At 46.4% G+C, this 20,648-nt stretch overlaps 2 protein-coding genes across 9 annotated transcripts in view; one reads left to right on the top strand and one right to left on the bottom strand.

The window, feature by feature from the left end:
• The first annotated feature begins 1,035 nt into the window (after positions 1 to 1,035).
• On the top strand, positions 1,036 to 2,831 carry LOC143362670 (ankyrin repeat domain-containing protein 16). Of its 2 annotated transcripts, none has more exons than XM_076803038.1 (3): positions 1,036 to 1,645; positions 1,734 to 1,985; positions 2,387 to 2,831. In XM_076803038.1, exons 1-3 carry the CDS (start codon positions 1,339 to 1,341, stop codon positions 2,746 to 2,748), a joined length of 921 nt encoding a protein of 306 aa, XP_076659153.1. In that variant the 5' UTR covers positions 1,036 to 1,338; the 3' UTR covers positions 2,749 to 2,831. The 2 variants fall into 2 exon arrangements, with proteins under 2 accessions (XP_076659153.1, XP_076659152.1); XM_076803037.1 differs by having other exon boundaries at positions 1,722 to 1,985.
• Positions 2,832 to 2,976: 145 nt separating this feature from the next.
• LOC143362660 (latrophilin Cirl) overlaps positions 2,977 to 20,648 on the bottom strand; it is a 546,952-nt gene continuing 529,280 nt past the window's right edge. For 5 of the 7 annotated variants that reach the window (XM_076803017.1, XM_076803016.1, XM_076803015.1 and 2 more), the window contains 3 exons: positions 20,011 to 20,232; positions 12,080 to 12,277; positions 2,977 to 11,069 (listed from right to left, as the gene is read on the bottom strand). In XM_076803017.1, the coding sequence (XP_076659132.1) occupies positions 10,275 to 11,069; positions 12,080 to 12,277; positions 20,011 to 20,232 (1,215 nt within the window). In that variant the 3' untranslated portion in view covers positions 2,977 to 10,274. Of the gene's footprint in view, positions 11,070 to 12,079; positions 12,278 to 19,829; positions 20,233 to 20,648 lie in introns of all 7 variants that reach the window. The other 2 variants (XM_076803019.1, XM_076803020.1) reach the window with 2 other exon arrangements.

The following is a 20,648-nucleotide window of genomic DNA, read 5'->3' as shown; positions in this document are numbered from 1 at the left end:
AGGTTTGAATAATTATAATACGAAATTGATTTCTACACTCGGCTGATAACTGTACGGACGATAACAACATGATTGTTTTGATTCCGATCAGTAGAATGACTGGAATCACGCCACCCGTCGTCCCGTGTTTCCTAAAACATACTTTATAAAAAAATATATAACTCATGGTATTTTTATTATTTTTACTGGAAAAAAATCACGTATGTACTCCAGATACCAATAAATATCTGTGCAAAATCCCAATGTAAAAGCTTCACTAGTTTCTCTGAAAAAATTCTTAAAAATTCGTGCAAAAACAGTCTCGAAAACCAGGAGTGTATGTACGGAATGTTTAATGATTTTTTGCAATTTAGAGAGTCAAATAATATTATGAAGATATGAAAATGTTCAGTGTAGTTTTCTGCATCTATGCAATGTACAAAAAATCTGTTTGATATTAAAAATTTAGAAAAAACTGAACATTTATTCTGTCAACAGGTGATTCTTGCTGTTCTGGCCATAAGAGACCGTGTATACAACTGCACGAATCATCTGCTCCCGAAATTGTGAAAATAGTACCATTCCACGTAGTGGGAAAACGTTCAAACTGTTAATCAAAATTACCATCGCGGCGAAGAATTACCATCAAGCGGAAAGACGAATAATGATCAGCACAGAGTCACATGACCACCGACGAGACATTGTCACAGACGAGATATAGGAATCCTATATCACTAAACTCCTAGACCTCGTCTGTAGTCGTACTAGGGCATTTTCTACAGAGTCGGCAATTCAGAGTTGTAGACAAATAAGGCATTGCATCATCGGCGAGATATATGATTCTTATATCTCGTCAGTGATACTGTCACAGGAATGTAGATTCCTACATCTCGTCTGTGGTTCCGTGATGATTCGCCTTCTCACCGACGAGAATTTCCGCAGTGGCCTCCTGCACCGACGAGACACTAACCTTCTGTTTCTTACTCCAGTCACAATATATCCTAGAGGGCGTTTGAGATCAGCGACATTTTTCGGAGGTTACGATGTCCCGTAAGGCTGATAGTCTTTAACTGTTTTAACAGTATCTTGTCGGTGGTGGCAGTCTTTAACAGTATCAAGAATTTTACTTTACTGAGGCTAAAATCGCCGTGCATGAGCGAGAAATCTTGGTCAATATCTCATCACTGGCCTATGTGGTGATTGATTTACTCGTGTACGTCGTTTGTCGTACAATTGTTTAAGAATAAACCAGCTCGCCAAGTTCTATTTCACATTTTTCTGTCAGTTCTGAAGGAATCATTCATTTTACTTTAATCTCTCGTGTGCTTCGTGCTGTCTGTCGACTAAAAATTGAACGTTATGGAGTGTCCTAACCTATCTCGGGAGTTTCTACATTCTTGCCAAAACGGAGGCTTACCTACAGTGGAAACTCTCGTATCAAAACATAACATTCACGATTGGACAGTTTTCCGACATACCACTTCCGGCGATACGGCGTTGCACGTTGCGGCACGCGAAGGTCATTTGAATATAGTTCGATACTTGTGCGAATCCTTTACAAAGCCTGAGTACAGGATTGACGTCGTTAACAAAGACATGAAAAGGCCTCTGCACGAGGCAGCTCAATTTAGTCACAGTGAGATCTTGAAGTATTTGCTCGAAAAAGGTGTTTAACCGAAATCTCTTGGAACTGTTTGTCATTTTACGTGGTGTTTGATTCTGAAAATATTGAAATTTTGAAGGTGCCGCCGTAGATTCGTTAAAGCGCGCTGATTGGACACCACTCATGTTGGCGTGCACCAAAACCGGAAGCGAGGCTTGCAACTCCATTGGCGCGCTTTTGAACGCAAAGGCGAATCCATTGCTTCGAAACAAAGACGGCTGGACACCTTTGCATATCGTTTGTCGCTCTGGTGACCTAAACGCTTTCGATTTGTTGCTTGAACACTCGCCTAAGTGCGTTAACGATAGAAGTAACAATGGCCGCAGCGCTATACATATTGCTGGTAATCATTCTATACTTACCGACAAATGGGCCATTGACAAGTCAAAACAATTAACTTCTCCCTATCGAGTCCCATTATCCAACATATGTAAAAATGAAATTCGTTATTGGAAGTCGTCATTCCCTTGCAAAGTCCATTCGCTTTCAGTTTTTATTAAACCAGTCTAAGAGCCTATTAGTATTTTAAATATACTTTCGATTTATATTACATTTTTGGTAAATACAATTTTTTTATCATTTTTGTAGAGATATCAACATTCTTGTGGGCCACTATAAATTATTTTAATATATTTTCTCTACGTTTTGTATTGCGGAGTTAATCGATTTGACAAATAAGCAGCTAAAAAATCGATTGTTCGTGAGAACAGATTTGATGTAACTATTACGTTTGATTATCCCTAGCTTTTCACGGTCACGAGTCGTTAATTGAGCGACTCGTGAGTCTGAATAAAGACCTTCTGAATGCGAGGGATTCCTCAGGGTCGACTCCTCTTCACGAAGCAATAAAGGGTGGCCACTTAGCCGCGATAAAACGAATCATCGAATTAGGGGCTGACGCAGGGGCTACTGACAACGTTGGTCAGACTATTTTACACGTGGCCGCGTTAACCGGAAACACCATAGCCGTTCGATATATCTTAGAACAACATTTAATCGATATTCACGCGGAAGCGTTGTTCAACGTGACGCCATTAGTCGCAGCGCGTAGGAGCAATCAAGTAGACACAATCAAATGTTTAATGGAATTCGGGGCTGTAAAATAGGATCTTTTAATGAATTTGTTGTTTACATCGAAGTGTTTTATAGCATTGTATTCTTTTATACAAATGAAGATGCAGAAACAGGACTTCAGAATTCATTTCTTTCTGTAAAGACTTTCATTCCAAATTCCCCAATGTTCCCTTTATTTCCGGGGACAGTACGCCCCTGGCGAAAAGTATTCGATTAAACAAATCAACCATATATTTGACGTAGAAAATATTTTCTTTAACAATGAAGTCAAAGAGAATAACAAAACTCGTCGGGTATAGAGAAAATGTTAATATACAAATGAATATTTTTGTCTTTTTATGATGTACAGAATAAAACAATATTAAACTTATTTGAGGAACTATTTCATGGTTTTTTAACAAAACTAGATGACTGTATTGATTTTTTGAATACGTATTGACGACTACTTGGAGTGAAATAGAATATACCAAACGAAGTGAAGTAGCCTTTTAATTGGTATATAGTATATGATTTAACAAAATGACGACACCCGGAAGTTTGATTTTCGATTTTTTAGGCTTTTTTCGCTTTCACACGGGATACTGTATGCGCAGTGCTATATTCCACTTTTAATAGTAAATAATTCACAGTTTCGATCGAATATTTTCAACCAGGGGTAGTAGAATAACTGGCGTTTTATTCAGAGATTGGTACACATTTATTTATCCTTTTTTCCTGTATCGGACAGTCTTAAAGAAGCATACAAAAATGAAGAAACGGAGGCTCTTAGTAAATCGGAGATACCTAGATTTTACATTCTTCTTGTTCCTCTTTGTTTTCAAATCTTCGTTCGTCCTCGTCGTCTTCTTCGGTTTGTTCTTCGGGGTGCGATGATCCCCCCCTGTCTTTTGTCAGCGTGTGCAGGCAGGTGATGGGTTCCACAGAAAAAAGAACTGTCCGCGTGATCGGTTACCTTCGACTATCACTTACAACGAGAAAAACATAACCGGTAAGATCACAGAATAGTCGCGAATTTGATGCGTGCCGTTTTCCTCGAAATGTTGCGATTCTACGCAATCGATGGCTCGTCAGTTCCAGGCGAAACGGTTCGGAACAAAGAAAACTATCCTGAATATTTTTCAACGAGTCGATGAGGAGCCGAAAATGGGGCTGGATTTTTGGAAATTGGGGAAGACTGGGCTGAGAAACGGGGGATGCTGGCGACGTGTACACGCGTGTCATCCTTTAGCTAATCCGTTATCTTATTCGAAACGAAACGTTGTTAGACGCAAAGTACATTCTCGTGTCATTAATCGTTGGCTGCGCACATGCGACGAAAGGTAACGAACAGATAATGCGCACGATTGAAAGGAACATATCTCAAAAATTGAACGGTAATTACACGGCTGTGTACTAGGTCAGGGTTCGCGTCCGATTTGTCGTGTGAAAAAGGAGACAGGAGAAAAAGGTAGATGTGTGTATCTTGGAGAAAGGGAGAGAGAGTGAGAGAGAGAGAGAGAGAGAGAGAGAGAGAGAGAGATGGAGGGGAGGGTGTGATGGATGGAGGGAGGATAGATTTAATATTTATAAAACAGCTAAAGATAAAACATGCACTGTATATCTGTCCATCTGATTAATTGTCGCACAATCTTAAAAGTTCCCGTTCTGGTCGTTTGTCTTTTCTCCTACAATCTCGCATGTATTTTTTGTTTTGTTTCCCTTTGTCGGTCTGTATTCTTCGTTTCCCCTGTGCCATTTCTCTCTCGCAACAGTTAACCTAACCGCACGGAGTCCACGTGTCCTGTTCGCTTTCCCTTCTCCTCTCTCTGGGTCGGATCTGCTTCCTGTTTCCTTCGTTCTCTTCCTTCTCGCTTTCGTTTCCCGTTCTCACTTTCGGTGGAGACTCATTATAAATATCCAATGATTACTTGGGCTTTCATTTAATGTTTTACTTCCTCGCTTAATTTATTTACACATTAACTAATTACGCAGTTTGGGGGACTTAAGTTAACCGCCTCACGCATCCGCCATCACGATAATAGTCACTGTAATATTCACTACTTACTAGTAACTTGTCTTATCTAGCGTATTTTCTTCTGTGTTCACATCAATCCGCTCGTTTTCGTCGATTTCACGTTTCATCGCACGCACTCTGGCATTCTCGGCACACTTTCACTCTCTCTTTCTCACTTTCTCTCTCTCTCTCTCTCTCTCTCTCTCTCTCTCTCTCTTTCTCGTTTTCCACACACTTTTCCATTTACATTACAAGTGTTGAACATGTACAAAGCCCTATTTACATTATATACACCTTGCTTCGAGATTTCCCGACGATAAACGCTATCTCTCTTTCCCTTTTCTCACGCAACAAATCTTCAAGAGACGCGATGCCACGGGGGAGTGCTACTTGCTCGTTCTAGATGTATTTTTCCCATGTTCCCTTACTTCTCCTCGGAAAAATCAAAAGCCGTAGACGAAGAAGGCTGCACTCTCATGATTCCTGAGACCCCGAAGCGAAAATTACAGTAGGACACGAGGCACGAAACATCGAAAGTTTCGTTCAATCAAATAACGGACGCTGGAATCGAATACTGCTGCTCCTGGCAGAAAATATTCGATCTAAATCGCAAATATGGTTGCTGAAAGCATTATCGAAAACGAAGAACAGCGCATCATCTATAATAAATGTGATACAATGTTAAGGATATTGAACGAGAACATCAATAAAACGACAAATGCTTCTGTCTCTTCATCAAATGTGTTTTAGTATTCTAAACGATACAGAGGACCATTGAGATTGCTAAAAATCTGTTTTCAACACTTAAGAATAATTAAACTGTCTCTTAAACAAGCGTCTTAAAAAACCAGACATATTCAATTGTACGCTAAATAATTTCTGTATATACAACGAGTCTGTCATCGGATGTGTGTCATTATCGTTAACAAAGAATCTAGCCCCACTTTCGTTTCCGCGAATGATTATAACAAGATAAGTTTGATTTATTTGATGGAATATCTTTTGCCAGGCGTACATAAAAAGCTCGAAATCGAATTCATAATTTTCTCCGTCGAGAGACGAACAAGTGGCACGGCCCCGTGCCTGTACATGTATGTGTTCTCTTCATCATCGATGGCCCGCCGGTTACACCGTGATCGGTACAGAGGAAAAGGATGCGAAGTAACGAAAGGAATCGGATATGCAAATCGTAAATCGGTCGCCTCTGTTCGTCAGGCAACGGCGAGCTCCGGATGTAGCCCCCGTCTGTGTGTGGCTCTCGTACGCTTTATCTCCTTGTCTCTATCGATTACGATAAGTCGAACGGATGGAATGTGGCTGCATTTACGATTATATATCTGGCAGTAGTCGTTTCGCGGGCAAGATCTTTCGCTCGTACAAAAATCTTACGACTGGCTGGCTCGCGGACATCGTCGTGTCGTCGTCGCGACCCTAAACGCTGCCGAACGGTCGCTGGAACTTGCGCCCGGCGATCAACTATCGCCGACGCGCGCGTCGAATAATTGGAACCTTAAAAAGTTAAAAACGTAACGTCGTCGTCACGCACCGCAACGCATCCCGATGGTAGAGATGCGTTCAGTGGATTCGTTTTGTCTCGAGCACCATTCGACGCCTCACGCGCCCGCGAGTTGCATTTAATTGACTGAAAAACGGTACACGCCGCGAGTGTGACTTTGAACGACAACGAAGGAATGTACAAGTCGAAGGAAGGAAATCGTATGAATAAGTTGTCCGAAAGCGTTTTGCGATCCGGGCTACCCACGGTGACGGCACGTGACGATCTTGGATTCGAGACATTCAACGCTGGCACGATCTACACGGATGCGAAACAAGACGGCAAGAATTTACGTGGCTCGAAACTGATATCATACGCTCGCTCCACCGTGAACGGACACGGCTCTCGGTCGCTTTGTTCTACCCGCTGAACGCTTGTGCGAACGGCCTGCGAAAACCAGGATACCGCGAACGGGTTTTCATCTTCTCTCGCCTACGCCAGAATGAGCAAATCGCGTTCCGCGCCCAACGATCGGCGGAAACGCCCGTACGCTTACTATAGCTGGTACCCTTAACGCTGATTATCGCTAGTTTTTTTTATAATTCGCCTACAGAGTTAGTGTCGTCTTAACGTACGATCTGCCGGAGAGAAAGATCACGGCCGGTCCGGCTGAGCAAGGGAATAAATTAAAAAAGTCGCGTCGCGGTCGCGAACACAGTGACGCTTCATCAATTTTTTCAATAAAAAACGATACCAACAAAGTCTTCTTTCGGAATCTTCTTCTTTTGGAATTTTGTTGCTGCCTGGGTCTGTTTACTGCTAGAAATCTTCCCGCTTTAGAATTACAGTAGTGCACGGTTAAATTTACACGAGTCATGCCCACTCTTCTCCCAGAATTCATGCTTGTCCATGCCTTGAGCTCTACCTAGGTAGACAAGGCTAGAGAATGAATAGAATGTAAAGAAAGGAGACAAAAAGATGTTACGCTCGTGGGAATTTTGCTTCCGCACCGATGTAAATTTAAACGAGCACGACTGTAGTCGATGTCGCGTACAGTTCGCGTAGAATGACCGCGAAAAGCTGTTCATTGTCGTTCGCTTTTGAAGCGTCCCTGTGCTGACTCGCGAGTCGTCGAATCTTCGTCTCGCGAAAGAATGCTTGTTCTAAAATGAATTTGGCAGGTTTGTTCGCTTGTGGGATCGGTTAATCCGGCGGAATAAACGGTTGAACGTGGCTAAGAAACGCACTTTCCATGCGCATGGCTAATTAACTGAACGGTGTGTGTTGTGTGTGTGTGTTTTTCGAGCCGCATCGGTCCGGGAGGAATACCGAGCTGCGGCCGGTCCCTTTTCGATCGCTCGATATTCGTCCGCCGAGTACACCTCCTTCCATTCGTCGACGAAAGATCTTCTTGCAAGCATAGAACGTCGCCACCCGGATCCGACGATCGAGCCTCGAGGATCCACGGGATCCGATCGGTTTCACGGCGCGACGGGAGGATGCCTCGCGACCCCTCGATCGCCGATCCAACGATTCACGATCGCTAATTATACATTAGATAACACTCACGGATGATAAAAAATAAATAGCGCGCGGGTTCCCTTAGTTACACATTAGATTACGCGGTATTACGACATATACCTTTTTGTTTTTTAAAAAATAGTAAAAAACAGTGACTAAGTTTTTTCGCTTTTTTCACGTCGCTCGGAAAATCGCTTTGTATCACTATGTATAGTATACGTACGTGTGTAGATTCGTACGTTTACGGATGTTTCGCGCGCATTGTTTCTCGCTCGATCGTTTCTCTCTTTGAATGATAAACGTACAATATACACGCATACATATAATATCGTTACTGTATACATACATATACATTTATATATATATATAATTTTTTATTTATAAAAATAACATTCTGGGACTAAAACGTAACGTTCCAAAGCAATGTACAATGAGGAGCTGGCTGAGACGATCGATAAAGGTACCTTAGCCCTGCGTTTTTCAATTTTCATCCTCCGGCGAGGGAGTTCCTTGTTTCGCTGGCCGGGACTCGCGGGAATGATCCCGTTTCCCGATCTCGTCCACGGAACTCGAGGATTGATCCCGGGCGATCCTCGTCGGCGATCGAGCGAGAGCTCGCCCGCGCCGCGATAGATCGACGCGTCAGGAGTAAACTATCTACGATGCGATCACTAATATAATGCGATACTGCGGTTAAGTAATTACACGATTCCTTTCTCTACGTCTCGGGGACAGCAATCCACGATATGTCACTAACGTTTGCGAGACACTCGAAAGTACCATAGACAAAAGCCTAGCCCCTTTATCGAGTCGTCACCGATCCCCCGGGGAAACCGGGGATTGCGATCGAATCGACGCCGGTACCGTTAACGAGGAAACGACTTACACGCGTCGAAACGTCCTCCGATCCCGACGATATGCCTGGACTTATCTTCCCGCTCGATCCACGGAGATCCGCGACGCGCCTTCTCGTTAACGAAGCGGGCCAGCATCGACGATCTCGTCGGGGAACGATTCCCCGACCGCGACGAGGACGAGCTTCGAGGCTCGAGTCGAAGGAAGGAAGCCGCAAAAGCTTTTGTTCCCTCGAAGCCTGTCCCGGTAGAACCAAAAGAGGACTCGTCACGTTTTATCGTTCTCCCCACGACACTCGTCCACTGTGAAACCAATCCCGAACGCACGCTTCGACGGTACAACGACGACTTAGCCTAGGCAGAGGTCCGTCGCGAGTTTTCTGCATCGCTTTAGAATCCGATTGCCAAACGGATCACACGCGCCGACAGCCACGCGGTTATAACAGAAACGGAAACAAAGTAATAGGAGGCCGATCTCAGACGGTCCTGGGCGATCGTTATGGCTAGAAACGGCGGCGTGGTCGCCTAGCGGACAACCGTCGTTTGCGTTTGAGCTAAAAACGTTGTTTTCTTGTCCCGTGTAAAGGGAACGCGGCCTGAGACACACCGGTTGCTCCGGAATCGTGGGCTTCTGCAGGAACGAACCACCGGTCGTCGTCGGAGGGCTGTCAGACCCTCGTTCGTGGGAAGGACGTGGCATCTGGATCCGTCGACGTATTCGTCCAGCCACCGAAATCAAGGTGTCTGGATGGCGGGGAGCTGGTTGTCTGTCGTCCTTGCGCAGGAAGACCATGAGAACGACAGAATCCTGCCACCGTGGTATTCTAACCAGGGACTTCGTATCTTTATACCGGTGTACGTATAATTTTTCCACCGGTATTACACCGTCTGACCTAAAACCGGCATCATCATTCTCATACCGGCGTTAGGCCAACGAGGCTGCACCGTAACCGGTGTACCACCGAAAACCGAAATACCGGCATTTTTTCGGATCTTTTCATTATAAAGAATGGCTCAACCGATTCGCGATCTTAGACTTAGAATGTAGTTCGTGTCAGGCAATATCTCGCATGATTTCTTAGAGGAAGAAAAAAGTTTAATCGTATTCCTATGCATACTCCAACGACCATTTGTCGACAACAAACAGAATTTTATTTAAAGGAAATTATTAGGTTATTGCATATTAACCCTTTGCACTCGGCGCTGTTTTCAATCTAAAACTAAATTTTTCTTCCGTCTTACAATATTTTCATTTTATTCGTACGAAACTGATCCGATTTCTACATATAATATTGAAACGTTTAGTAATCTATTAAATACAAATTGTGTAATGTAACAAATATTTTGTAATATTTGTTGTAATTTCTTTGAAATAATGCCACAACAATTTCTAGTGGTGCTTCAGAGTCACCACTCGAGTGCAAAGGGTTAAATGTCCGATCTCGCTGTAGCCTGTAGACAGATTTGTTTAACCGAGTAATAGATTCTATTGGAAATTTCTACCACCAGTCCGACTCAATAGTACGGGTTGTAAGAGTTTGAAAGAACAGAATGTGGTTCGTTTAAAGTTTCATGGATCTCGAACGAAGTGACACTGGTATCTCGGTGTTTCGGTATCTATGAGGGTTATGAAGGTGCAGCTGAAGAATGCCGGTGTAATACGGGTATTATACGTCTCGGTATAAGTCCCTGATTCTAACACTCGCTGTAGGAAGGCGGCGGCATCCCGCGGCCGGTGTACATGTCCGTCTGCGGCTGCAGGTGACAGACAACCGTATGCCCGTCGAGGACGGCCACTGTCCTCGTGTGGTCCTGCTGGGGCGGGATCCCGTAGGAGGCGGGAAGACGAGGCAGCTCTCCTCGCTCGTACCTCAAAGTCTGCTGCTTCCGCAGCTTCTCCCAGCAGGCGTTCAGGGTCCTCTCCATCGCCGGGCTGTACTCGGACGGGTCGTAGTGCATGTTGCCCCCGCCGCCGCGGTCCGTCAGCGTTTGCCCGTAGTGCACCAGGTTCCTGTCCGTGGCGGGCGAGTAGGGTATCAGCGGCCTGTGATCGCCGTAACTCCTCGACGACTGCCTGCTCATGTCGCTCTGCCTCCTGCCGTCCTCGTCGGACATGTCCGAGACTTGGATCTCGCCGCCTCCGCCGCCGACGCCTGCCCGCTCTATTTCCTCGTACACCGGGTCGTCCTCGTTCGCCAGGCCCCGCGGCAGGTGCACGTGCTGGCCGTGATGGCCGTGCAGCTGATGATGGCCCGGCCCGTTTGCTCTCCCGTCGATGATCTCCGTATACGTGTGATTGTACGGCATCGCCGACCTCCTGCCTCCGCCGGTGGTCCTCGTGCCGCTGATCTCGTTGTTCTCGTTAATGCCTCGCCCGCCTCGGTTCCGTCCCGAGTGACCCAACGTCAGGGTGTTGTGCGTCCTCGGTGAGTCCTCCTGCTCGGAGCCGCCGTGTCCAGAGTCGCGGGAGTACGATTTAAAAGAAATGTTCTGTGGGAAAGATAAGGGCCTGTTAAGCGGTCTGAGTACGGGGACAAAAACGTCGATGGTCGAACAGAAAATAACTCGTGTGTGTGTATGATCGGGGACACCGCGTCTCGTGATGACGTGAACACGCTGATCCTTGCGATTCCAGCATCCCGGGGGAAGCTTCGAAACGCAAGGCCCCGTTTCCGCGGCATCGGTCGTGTTCGAACAGTGGTGCGAGTCCCCGAGAGGATAACACCCGGGAGCTCGTTCCGTGCCGATCTACGAGCTCGCATGCATGGCGGAAGGGATGAGTGAGAAAATTCCGTACGTGCTGTATGATATGTACAAATACTCGGATCGTCGACATGTCACCCGACACGGATCCATTCTTCCTCTACTGAACGTAAACGAAACACACACACACACACACAGAACTACGCGGTCGATGGCAAAGAAAACACTTGTTCATTGTACTTGTTGTGTGTTCGCGGCTGGAGAGTCTAGCATCGCGGCCGGTCGAACGTCCTTCTCGAATTTCATCGATGAGAATGATCGACACGGACACGCTGGCGGGTCAGAGTAGTTTTCATACTCTTCGACAGATGAAGTTCGAAGAGACGTTCGCGGCGAACGAACGAGAGACGGGGAATTGGACGAACGTATTTTCTCTTTGGGAACAGTTTTCCCCACACCTCCATGCTTTCCCGAAGCGGTTGGGCTCTAGCGGAATCGTCGAGGTGTTTTCTCTCTAAGTGTGCAAATTGTGTTTCTATAGGTGCTGGGTACAAAGTACGTGAACGAGTGAACGAGAACGGTAAACGAACAAAACGGCACACCATGCAGTGAACGGAAAACAGAGAGAGAGAAAAACAAAAAAAAAAAAACAAAAACAAAACGTGTGGTGAGCGTAGTCAGAGAACAGAGTTACAATGAAGAGAGCAGAGTAGAAAACAAAAGGAAAGTTTCGATCGTGACAAAACGACACTGGCGAGCGTGTGTGAGGCGAGCGTTAGCTGCGGTGAGTTAGTTACCTTCCACATGAGGTTTTTGTTAAGGTGGCCCCAAGTGGCGGTGGCAGATTTGGGGATATTGGGAGCTGAGGGTAAGAAGGCGTGACGGGCGTACGGCAGGGTGGCCACGATGTGAGCCTCTGTTGGAGAGGATTCACCTGGCACTGTAACTGCCGGTTGCCTATCGACTATCGCCCAGCTTCGACCGGACGCCAAGTACTGTAAAAATCGAACCATTCGCCGTTCCCTCTTAACCCTTCGTTTACTGACTCGTCGTGTGGAAGAGGAATGGGGAGAGCGAATCGGTGTGTACGTGTCGATCGAGCTACGTCCGCGCGAGCGCACCGAGAAACTCCAGATCCACGTCTGCATTCCAATTTCACCAGAAATTATCCCACAATTAACACTTTACCTACCGACGATCAGTTTTTACAAATCTGCAAAGCTATGTCCACACTGAAGAAACATCCTGCAACTTTTTGTCGCTTCTTGTCGCCTTCTTCTTTTCTTACTGAGAAGAAGAGCCATGGAAGAACAAGGCAAAAACAGGCAACAAAAAGTTGCTTGTTTCAGTGCGAACATAGCATAACTCACAGCTAGTCGTTTATTTTAGCAAATCCTTCAACAGCAACTTAAATCGAGTCGAATCTACTCAGATCTTTCATTCTGGGGTTATTATTCAGCACTAGAGGTACTAGAAGAGTCAACAGATAAACTGCGGATCTGTATGCAAAATAAAAATTGTCCACATCAATTGCAACAAACAGAAGACACGTTACAATTCCTCTTTTTCTTTCGAACGACCCTAACAAATTCAAAGTAATATATCGACGTTGTTAAATTCTTTTAATTCATCCACTTTTTTAAATTGCACCACCTCATTGTTGTAATAAATGCATAAAGTTGTAGGAATACCTCCATAGGAATTCATTCAGTAGTTTAGGTCATATTTGCAGACAGATTATCGAGGTCTAAATAAATGCAACACGATAGAATGAAATCTCATCAGTTCGATTGCTCGGTGCTCCTAGTGATAAATGATTTCGAAGCATCTTTTTTACCCTCGCGAGACGGACACTTTGGAGGATTCCATGGCAGCCGTGGTTGATTCCATTGAAATCATTACACATCAATTTTTTAACCTACATTGTTGGGATCGACGATTTCGTATGGCTTCTAAAAAATTAGAATTTAGATAGAATTTTGTAACTCCGAGACAAAATGGACCCAAGTACAGCCGACCGAAAGTTAATATAACACACTGCTTCGGAAGCTCGCTAATAGACATACAGTCGGTAAAGTGTTAAGAATATAAGTTGGGAAACACTTCGTTAAAACGAACAGTAATTCGAACAAAACTGACAATTGACCCTTTAAACCCTGACTTTTCTGAACGAGAAGAACGTAATTTCGGTTACGGGAAACGATACAATAATGAAAGGCTTCGTTAAATTACAGCGAAACGGACGGAATAATTCAGACGTGGATTGATTACATCAAAGCAGTTAATTGCGTATTCGAATAGCAGATACGACAGTTCTCTGTTATCTCGATGGATCGCCACTCGCGAGGATGTGTCCGATGATTTTCAGTATTAAAGGCGCTGAAGCGAGTGACGAAGCTGCGGCGGGGTTTGTGTGTCGGGTTAGCGAAGTTTGCGTCACAGAAATAAATCAGTTCCACTACGTAATTAGAACGGCGGATCAAGCGACTGTTTACCGGAGTTGTCTGAGCCCTTAAATCACGGTAATTCGGTCCATCGAAACTTGCCGGGGCTGTCGACCAGTAAACAAAGGGTTGCTCGGATCTCTCGAAACCGGCAAAACACCTTGCCCCATCTTTAAACACGTTTTTCGTCGAAACTGAACCTGCGGAAGGAAACATTTGAATTTCGTGCGACACAGTTTCTCGGCCGGAGGAAGTTTCAGGCCCTTTCGGAAGCGTCAGATACGGGACTGGCAAATCCTGACGGTATCTCGCGGAGCCGCGATGCTCGCCGGAAACGTAGCGGATTTAACTCGCGCACGAGTTCGCCGAATCTACGACGGAACGGAGCTGAGATACGCGACGTCAACACGCACACCGTCGACGAACCGAGAGAGATCGAGAGCGACCGTTCTCTCGTCTACGAGAACGTAGACGAGTCACGCGAGGTCCACGATCGGGACTTCCGGTCGTCGGCCGCGATTTCTTCGTACCAGTCGAAGTCCTTTTTCCCCATCCAGACGGACGCGCAACGCGGGATTTCCTGGCAGCCGATTATTAAAATACATAAAGTTTAATGAGCGTCATCACAGAGCGGCGCGTCGAGCTCGAGAGCACTCGTCCCCGGCCCCTCGGGATTCTCGTTACGATTGATACGATCTGATTATAAAATGAGACGTTCCGCGACGTCCCGCTGATCCGGAAATGGCCTGCAGTCTGTGATTAGCCATTTTTCTTGCCGCTTGTCCGAGTAATGAGACGGTCGGGCAAGGTGTGTTGCGACACGGAGCGCGAGGGAACGAGTAAACTTTGTTTTCTTCTGATCTCGCTTTTAACGAGGCTCGGCCAGACGTGGGCATCACTCGAATAAAATATTTGCCAAGCAATTATTTCAATAATTTGCCGACATATTTCGCTCGGAGTTCTGCCGAAGTATTTTGCAAACGAAACAGATCCTTAGTCTATCTTGCGCTTTGTGGCCGAGAAATTGTGTGCATAACTAATGGCTTTAACAGTTTCCGACACGAACTTTATCTGTACGTGAATTTGCAAAGTTTAATAACTCGGATGTGTTATTTGTTACAGTTTTCAGTTTCGGTTTGAAATGAAATTTGCCCAAGCCTGACAGCCGGCTGCTCGTTTGCCGACACAGAACCCTGTCGAGACTGGGTTGACCGTTTTCACGGGAAATACCATAATGCTGATCATCGTCGTGGAAGCGTGGCACCTAAATAAAATTAATACCCGAGCGACGTCGTCGTTACCGGTTTGTTTCCTTCGCTTTCTTTATTTGTACAGGGTGTCTGGCGAAGGTACGAGAGCCAACTTTCGTTTTTGATTACTGCGTTTCATGCGTTATCAAAGATGCAGTTGATTTTGAATGGTTTCGAATGTACAATAGAGTTGCATAAAGAAATGAGGGAATTCGAGTACAACCGTTTCGCGTGGGATCCTTTCATTTTTTCCCCTAATCTTTACACCGCAAACAGCTCAAAATCTATTTAATAACACAAGTCTATTTGAATTTTCATGTTAGTCAAATTTTTCTCGTGATTAGAACCGGAATATTTTGAAGTATCCAACATCTTCAATACGAAAGAAGTTGCATTAATAGTTACTTTCTTGGCTAAAATTAACGTCGTATCTACAGAAAACCTGTCAATATGATTTCTCATGTGCTACATTTCACTGTACTAGATCCAAATGGAAAAGAACCAATTACATTACGTTATTGCTGTTGAAAAATTGACGAAAAACCCTTAGCAACGAATTATAACTTCCAGAAGCTACGAAGTTCTCACCGACAGGTAAAGCGTTAATAGGTTAATGCTACTGAATGAAAACAAAAATGCCCAATGCCAATTAAAAATCGAAACCCGACAGCGTCTCCCGAAGATGACTGTACAAGGAGCTCGTATTTACAAAGGTCGTTTAATTAAAAGAAACTCTCCCTCGAATGATGTACCGTGCACATTTGCGCCGGACACCCCGTAGAATCCCCGGGGACTTTAACGCGCGAGCACAAACGATCGATGGAAAGTAGCGGGTCCTCGGAGGACCGGCTAGATCGTTAGAGGCTTCGGCGATCCGTGTTACCCTATCTTTCGCGCCTCCCGCCGCGCGAAAACGCGCCAGGTGTTAATTAGCGGAACGTACGATGCGAGAGGGGTAGAGAGTTCGGAAAAAAGTTCGAGGGGGGGGCGGGGGTTGGGCGGAGAAAAAAGGAGAGACATGTGTGTACGCGTGTGGGTGTGCGTGCGAGTATACAGTATATACGGTGTGGAGCAAAAGTGATCGTGGAGCCGTGCGTGCGTGCGTGCGCGCACGTGTATGTGTCAGCTGCAGAGGAGGTGTGAGAGAGAGACGTGACGGATTGGTCCGCGCGGATTTTTCTCGCCTCTACATTTTTCCGCTGCCTTCTCGCGGCTAAGTAACCGGTCTTGTACAGGTGAGTGGTCCGGGGGACGCTCTGCATTTTTCGGGTTGCGAGCCGAGTCGAACCGTTCGATGGAAAAGCGATAGAGCCGTGCGAGAACCCGATGGTCGGGTCGGTCGTGGAGTCCTCGAAAATGTCGGGATTTCCGAATATGTTCGAGAATCCAGAAATTTTCGAGAACCGTCCCGAGATTTTCGGGTTCTTGCACACCTGTAAAGAGCAACGACGGAACGACTGCTCGGCTGTGCGCGCGGCTTAAAAGTATCGTCACGCGGGCAGAACTCTAGAAGGCGTTGCTATTCGCGAGTTTGACGGAAACGATTCTCGCGTTATGCGAACTTCCATCGAATTCTGCCCGCGTACCGTGTCGGGAGGAACATCATTCTCGCCCCGTACATTACGAATCTTTCGGAACGTATGCGCTCTGTTCAGCGGCGCATGGAAATTCGTTGAAATTTATTCGCCGGGTAATTGCGTTGCCAGTCGGCTCCGCGCATCGGTGCCGCGAGTAAAAAGGACTCGATAAGCGACGAACAGGTTTGCGAGGAAGCCACGACCAACTCGCCGGAGCAGATGTTGTCGGTTGGAATGTAGGAACTCTCCTGTTTAGGTCTCGCAGTGGGCTCAGCCTGCCGTTTCATTAAACCGTTTTTCTTGCTCGATGCGCGACGGATACCGCGGACACAGGAAAAACTTGACGGCGGAACTGTCGAAAACTGATCCATATGGAATGTTAACTGCGGGCAATTTCGCGAGACTCGTGGATCCGCAGATCTGTTGCGAATGTTTATGAACCGCGAAAGAGATCGGCTTACAAATCCAGAAAACGTACTAATTCATGAAATTTCCCGAAATTTATGTAGAGTGTAACTGGTTGTTCACCGTGTAGCATTCTACATGGGAAACTGAATCGAAAACGAGTAATAACTCGCGACAGTAGAATAGGCCGTCTGATCGTTGCACATCGCTTCTACTTCGTACGTATTATCCTCTGTTTTCTACTGTTAGCTTTTCGTGTAGAATTTGTACCACTACATCTTCCTCGAACCTTGTTCTTTCAGCAAAATATTCTTCAAATATTTGCTCGCTTATTCGATTAGTATTACAGGCGAAAGATCGCGTGCACGAACCAGCCACATCAATGTTTACTCTCCAAATCTAAAAGATTTACTGTCTTCACCTTTTCTCGGAATAATTTGCACCTGAACACACGTAATTAACATAGTCCCTTCATTAGAGCGACTACTCGTTCCGTCTTGGGCAAGAATAATCTATGAGAATGATCGTTTTGTGTGTTCTAACGATTTCTGGACTAAAAGAGTGACGATATATGTACAATCCGATTTTCCCAAGTTTGAGCAAGAATGGCGAACGCATGAAACAAAATATGGAAAAAATGTAAGTTGAACTTGCGCTTCCTCGTCGGCGAATACTTTTCTGCAGATTTGGAGAGTAGTGGCCGGTTTCATGGAAAATCGTGTTGCGATCGTAGCTCGCAAGTGCATCCGGCGTACGGAAAGGGTGAAAGTGTCGCGGGCAGAGGCGCAGCTGCGTAGCCGATTGTAAATCACCGATGTTACAGATTCGTTACGTCTCTCGTGCGTGTGCCACGGCGTAGAGAAGCGGTTCGTTAACGATCCGGAACATCTGAAATAAATGGCGAGCGCGGAGGGGCGCGCGCAGCCCGCCACGGACACCGGAATATCAAAGTATTTCGTAGGGAAGGGGGGAAGAGGGTACAAAGTAGCCAGCAACCGCGTTACACCAAACCCAGAGCCAGATAAGAAGCACGAAAATCACCATTTGTTAGTAGGAGGTCTTGCAAATAGTACGTTCGCGTGTGTACAGGTGTGCAGAGTCGAGCGAGAGAACGTGCTTGCTAGAATTCGTCCGATGCTCGTTGCACCGAATGCTTACCACGACGAATCGTTTCGTTACCGTCATCGGAAAACGACGTGTTCTCTTTAAACGATTCTCCAAAAAAAAAAAAACAGAGAACAGAGAGACACGGAGAGAGAACGGAATTTTCGAATGATTTTGCGGATCGGACGAACAAAATCTGCGAGTTTAGCGACGCGCTGAATTTGCAGGAGGGATGACCGAACTATATAATTGTCATTCGCCGTGATTCGTCATTTCCAGTGAACGCGCGGCCTGGAGTCTAGTAATCTCTAAATCCGATAGAGTCGGGCCAACAATTGGCAATAAATTTTCACGGGGAAACACAACGCGGCGCGCACGCGGTGCGTACTTATCGTTTCATCTGCAACAGTTGCATCGATGTTTTATCATATATACAAAACCGCGGTACGAGCACGTTCGATAATTTCTCCTCTCTTTTTTCCCCCGTTTCCGCTCGTCCAACTCCGTACAGCAGACGGCCGTTCTCTCTCTTTCTCTCTTTCTCCCCCTCTCTCTCTCTCTCTCTCTCTCTCGCTCCCCTATATTACCCAGGCTCTCCCTCTCTGTCTGTCTCGCTCTCTACGTCTTTTTAAATTCTCTTCGCAGCGAACGCGCGTACAGGGTCGAAAGAGTGGAACGGTTCGTTAAATGCCTTTTTAGCTCGTCCCGCTCCAGAGGCAGCGCGCTTCGAGGCGGCGAAGCGATTCCCGGTGACGTTAAAAAAGTGTTTCTGGCACGCGCCACTTTTTCGAGCGTTACGCACGGCGATTCGAGAAACGAACCTCCCTCCCGACTAGAAGGGTCGAAGACACCCGCACTTCGCAATTTATCCTGCAACAGACTTGGGGTAACACATTAACAAGAAAGACGAAGAACAGGAAGATGAAAGGAGAGCAGGCCCGCGCGAAAGACGACGCGGAGGGCGACGCACTCGAATTAGCATACACCGGCGAAAAGAAGAGGGTGGTTAGAACGGTTAACTAGACGAGCGGGGGGAGGGGGTGTGGCGTTCACGGAACCCCCGCTGCGGTTTCCACGGTGGATTCCTTTCGGATTCGGAAAACTCATTCGCCCGTGTACAGAGCTATTTCAAAGGGCGACGATTGTTGCGAATCGCCGCGGGTTCGAAAGACAGCGGATAGACGGGAGTCGAATTCGAATGCTGTTACGTCAGGCCGGAGAGAAAGAGGAAGTGACCAGACCGTGATCCTCTGGATCTCGAGGACGGTGATCGCGCCGAGAATAAGAAAACACGGCAGGAATTCTGTCCGATAAAGGTGGCAAGAACCTAACCCGGCGAGATTATCAACTCGAGAGACAGGTCCGGGTTCTCGGAACCAGCGAGACAGAGCGGCGGGAAAGGGCGTGCGTTATTAATTCCAGTACCATTAATCATAGTTGCGTTACCGGCAGAAAAGAAGCGATAGTAGAGAACGAGAGGTTCTGGTGGAGGGAGAAAAGATTAATACGCAGAGAGCTATTGCGAGAGGAGGAGAGCTAGGCCAGCCATAGGTGTATGTGCGTGTGTGTGTGTGAGAGAGAGAGAGAGAGAGAGAGAGAGAGAGAGAGAGCGAGGGAGACCTATTTCGGTAATTCAGTAATTTTTGTCTCAGTGTATATAATTCGTCCCCATGTACGCGCGTGGAAGAAGAAGACTGTGCGCTGTCGACGGACAGTTCAAAGAAGAAACTCGTTTCTCGGTTTGGTGTAGAAGCGGCTATCGGATACCTTGCTGGGCGGGATGCCTATTGTGGTTGCTAGGTGCCATCATGTGCATCTGGTGTGCCCCGACCGGCGACCTCAGCGACAAATTGTTCAGGTTCACGTTTATCGAAAGATTCGTATTGTTACAGGCGGTGGTCAGGTTGTTGTGATTGTTCGGCGGTGACGTGGTCGGTGTTGTACCCACATTGGAGGCGGTGTGCGGCGACAATCCGGAGCTGTCGGTCGTCGGTGCTGAAGGGTTCGACGAGGTGTTGTGCGAGACGAAGTCCTTGCCGCCGTTCGCCCCTCCCGCGCCGCCGCTGGTCCCTGAAGAGCCGCCGGAGCTTCCGGTGACCGTCTTCGAGCACCTCAGGCACTTCGGCAGCCACGAATGCCGGCGCACGAACTTCCTGTACTCCTTTCTCACCTGCAATTGCGAAGCAGACCCACCCCCCGAACGAAACTATTTAACGGTGCGCAAAGAACCAAGGCAAGTGCGACGAACTGTACTCTGATTTCTTTTTTTTTTTTTCTCTTTTTTTTTCTTCTTCGTTTATCTCCGAGTCTGATGAGAAATCATAAACGAAAAGATACGCTGTTTCGAGAACGTTAAAGAAAGAACATCCCGGTTCGTATGAAGCGTCTGTGCGGAGTTTACAGAGAAATCAGGAAAAGAGCGGTGCATACGTGGCGGTGGCAACCAAAAACGATAAAAACGGTCATTGTGAAATGATAAAAGGCAACGGAACAGAGCCGACGAACTGCAAATGAAAGTCGTGTGTAGGATCACGGATGATTTCGTTCGAATAAATTGTGGGTGATATGTTGGATTGCCACAGCACT

This window comes from Halictus rubicundus, chromosome 17, assembly GCF_050948215.1.
Source record: "Halictus rubicundus isolate RS-2024b chromosome 17, iyHalRubi1_principal, whole genome shotgun sequence".
In the NCBI taxonomy this organism is placed as follows: Eukaryota; Metazoa; Arthropoda; class Insecta; order Hymenoptera; family Halictidae; genus Halictus; species Halictus rubicundus.
The sequence above is the reverse complement of the archived record's forward strand: the minus strand, read 5'-3'. Positions and strand labels throughout refer to the sequence as shown.

Excerpts from the sequence above, each read along its gene's own strand:
- LOC143362670 (XM_076803037.1), top strand. The coding sequence starts at position 1,339 with ATGGAGTGTCCTAACCTATCTCGGGAGTTTCTACATTCTTGCCAAAAC. Across the intron at positions 1,646-1,721 it reads GAAGTATTTGCTCGAAAAAG|GTGCCGCCGTAGATTCGTTA; the intron begins GTGTTTAACCGA and ends GAAATTTTGAAG. Across the intron at positions 1,986-2,386 it reads CAGCGCTATACATATTGCTG|CTTTTCACGGTCACGAGTCG; the intron begins GTAATCATTCTA and ends GATTATCCCTAG.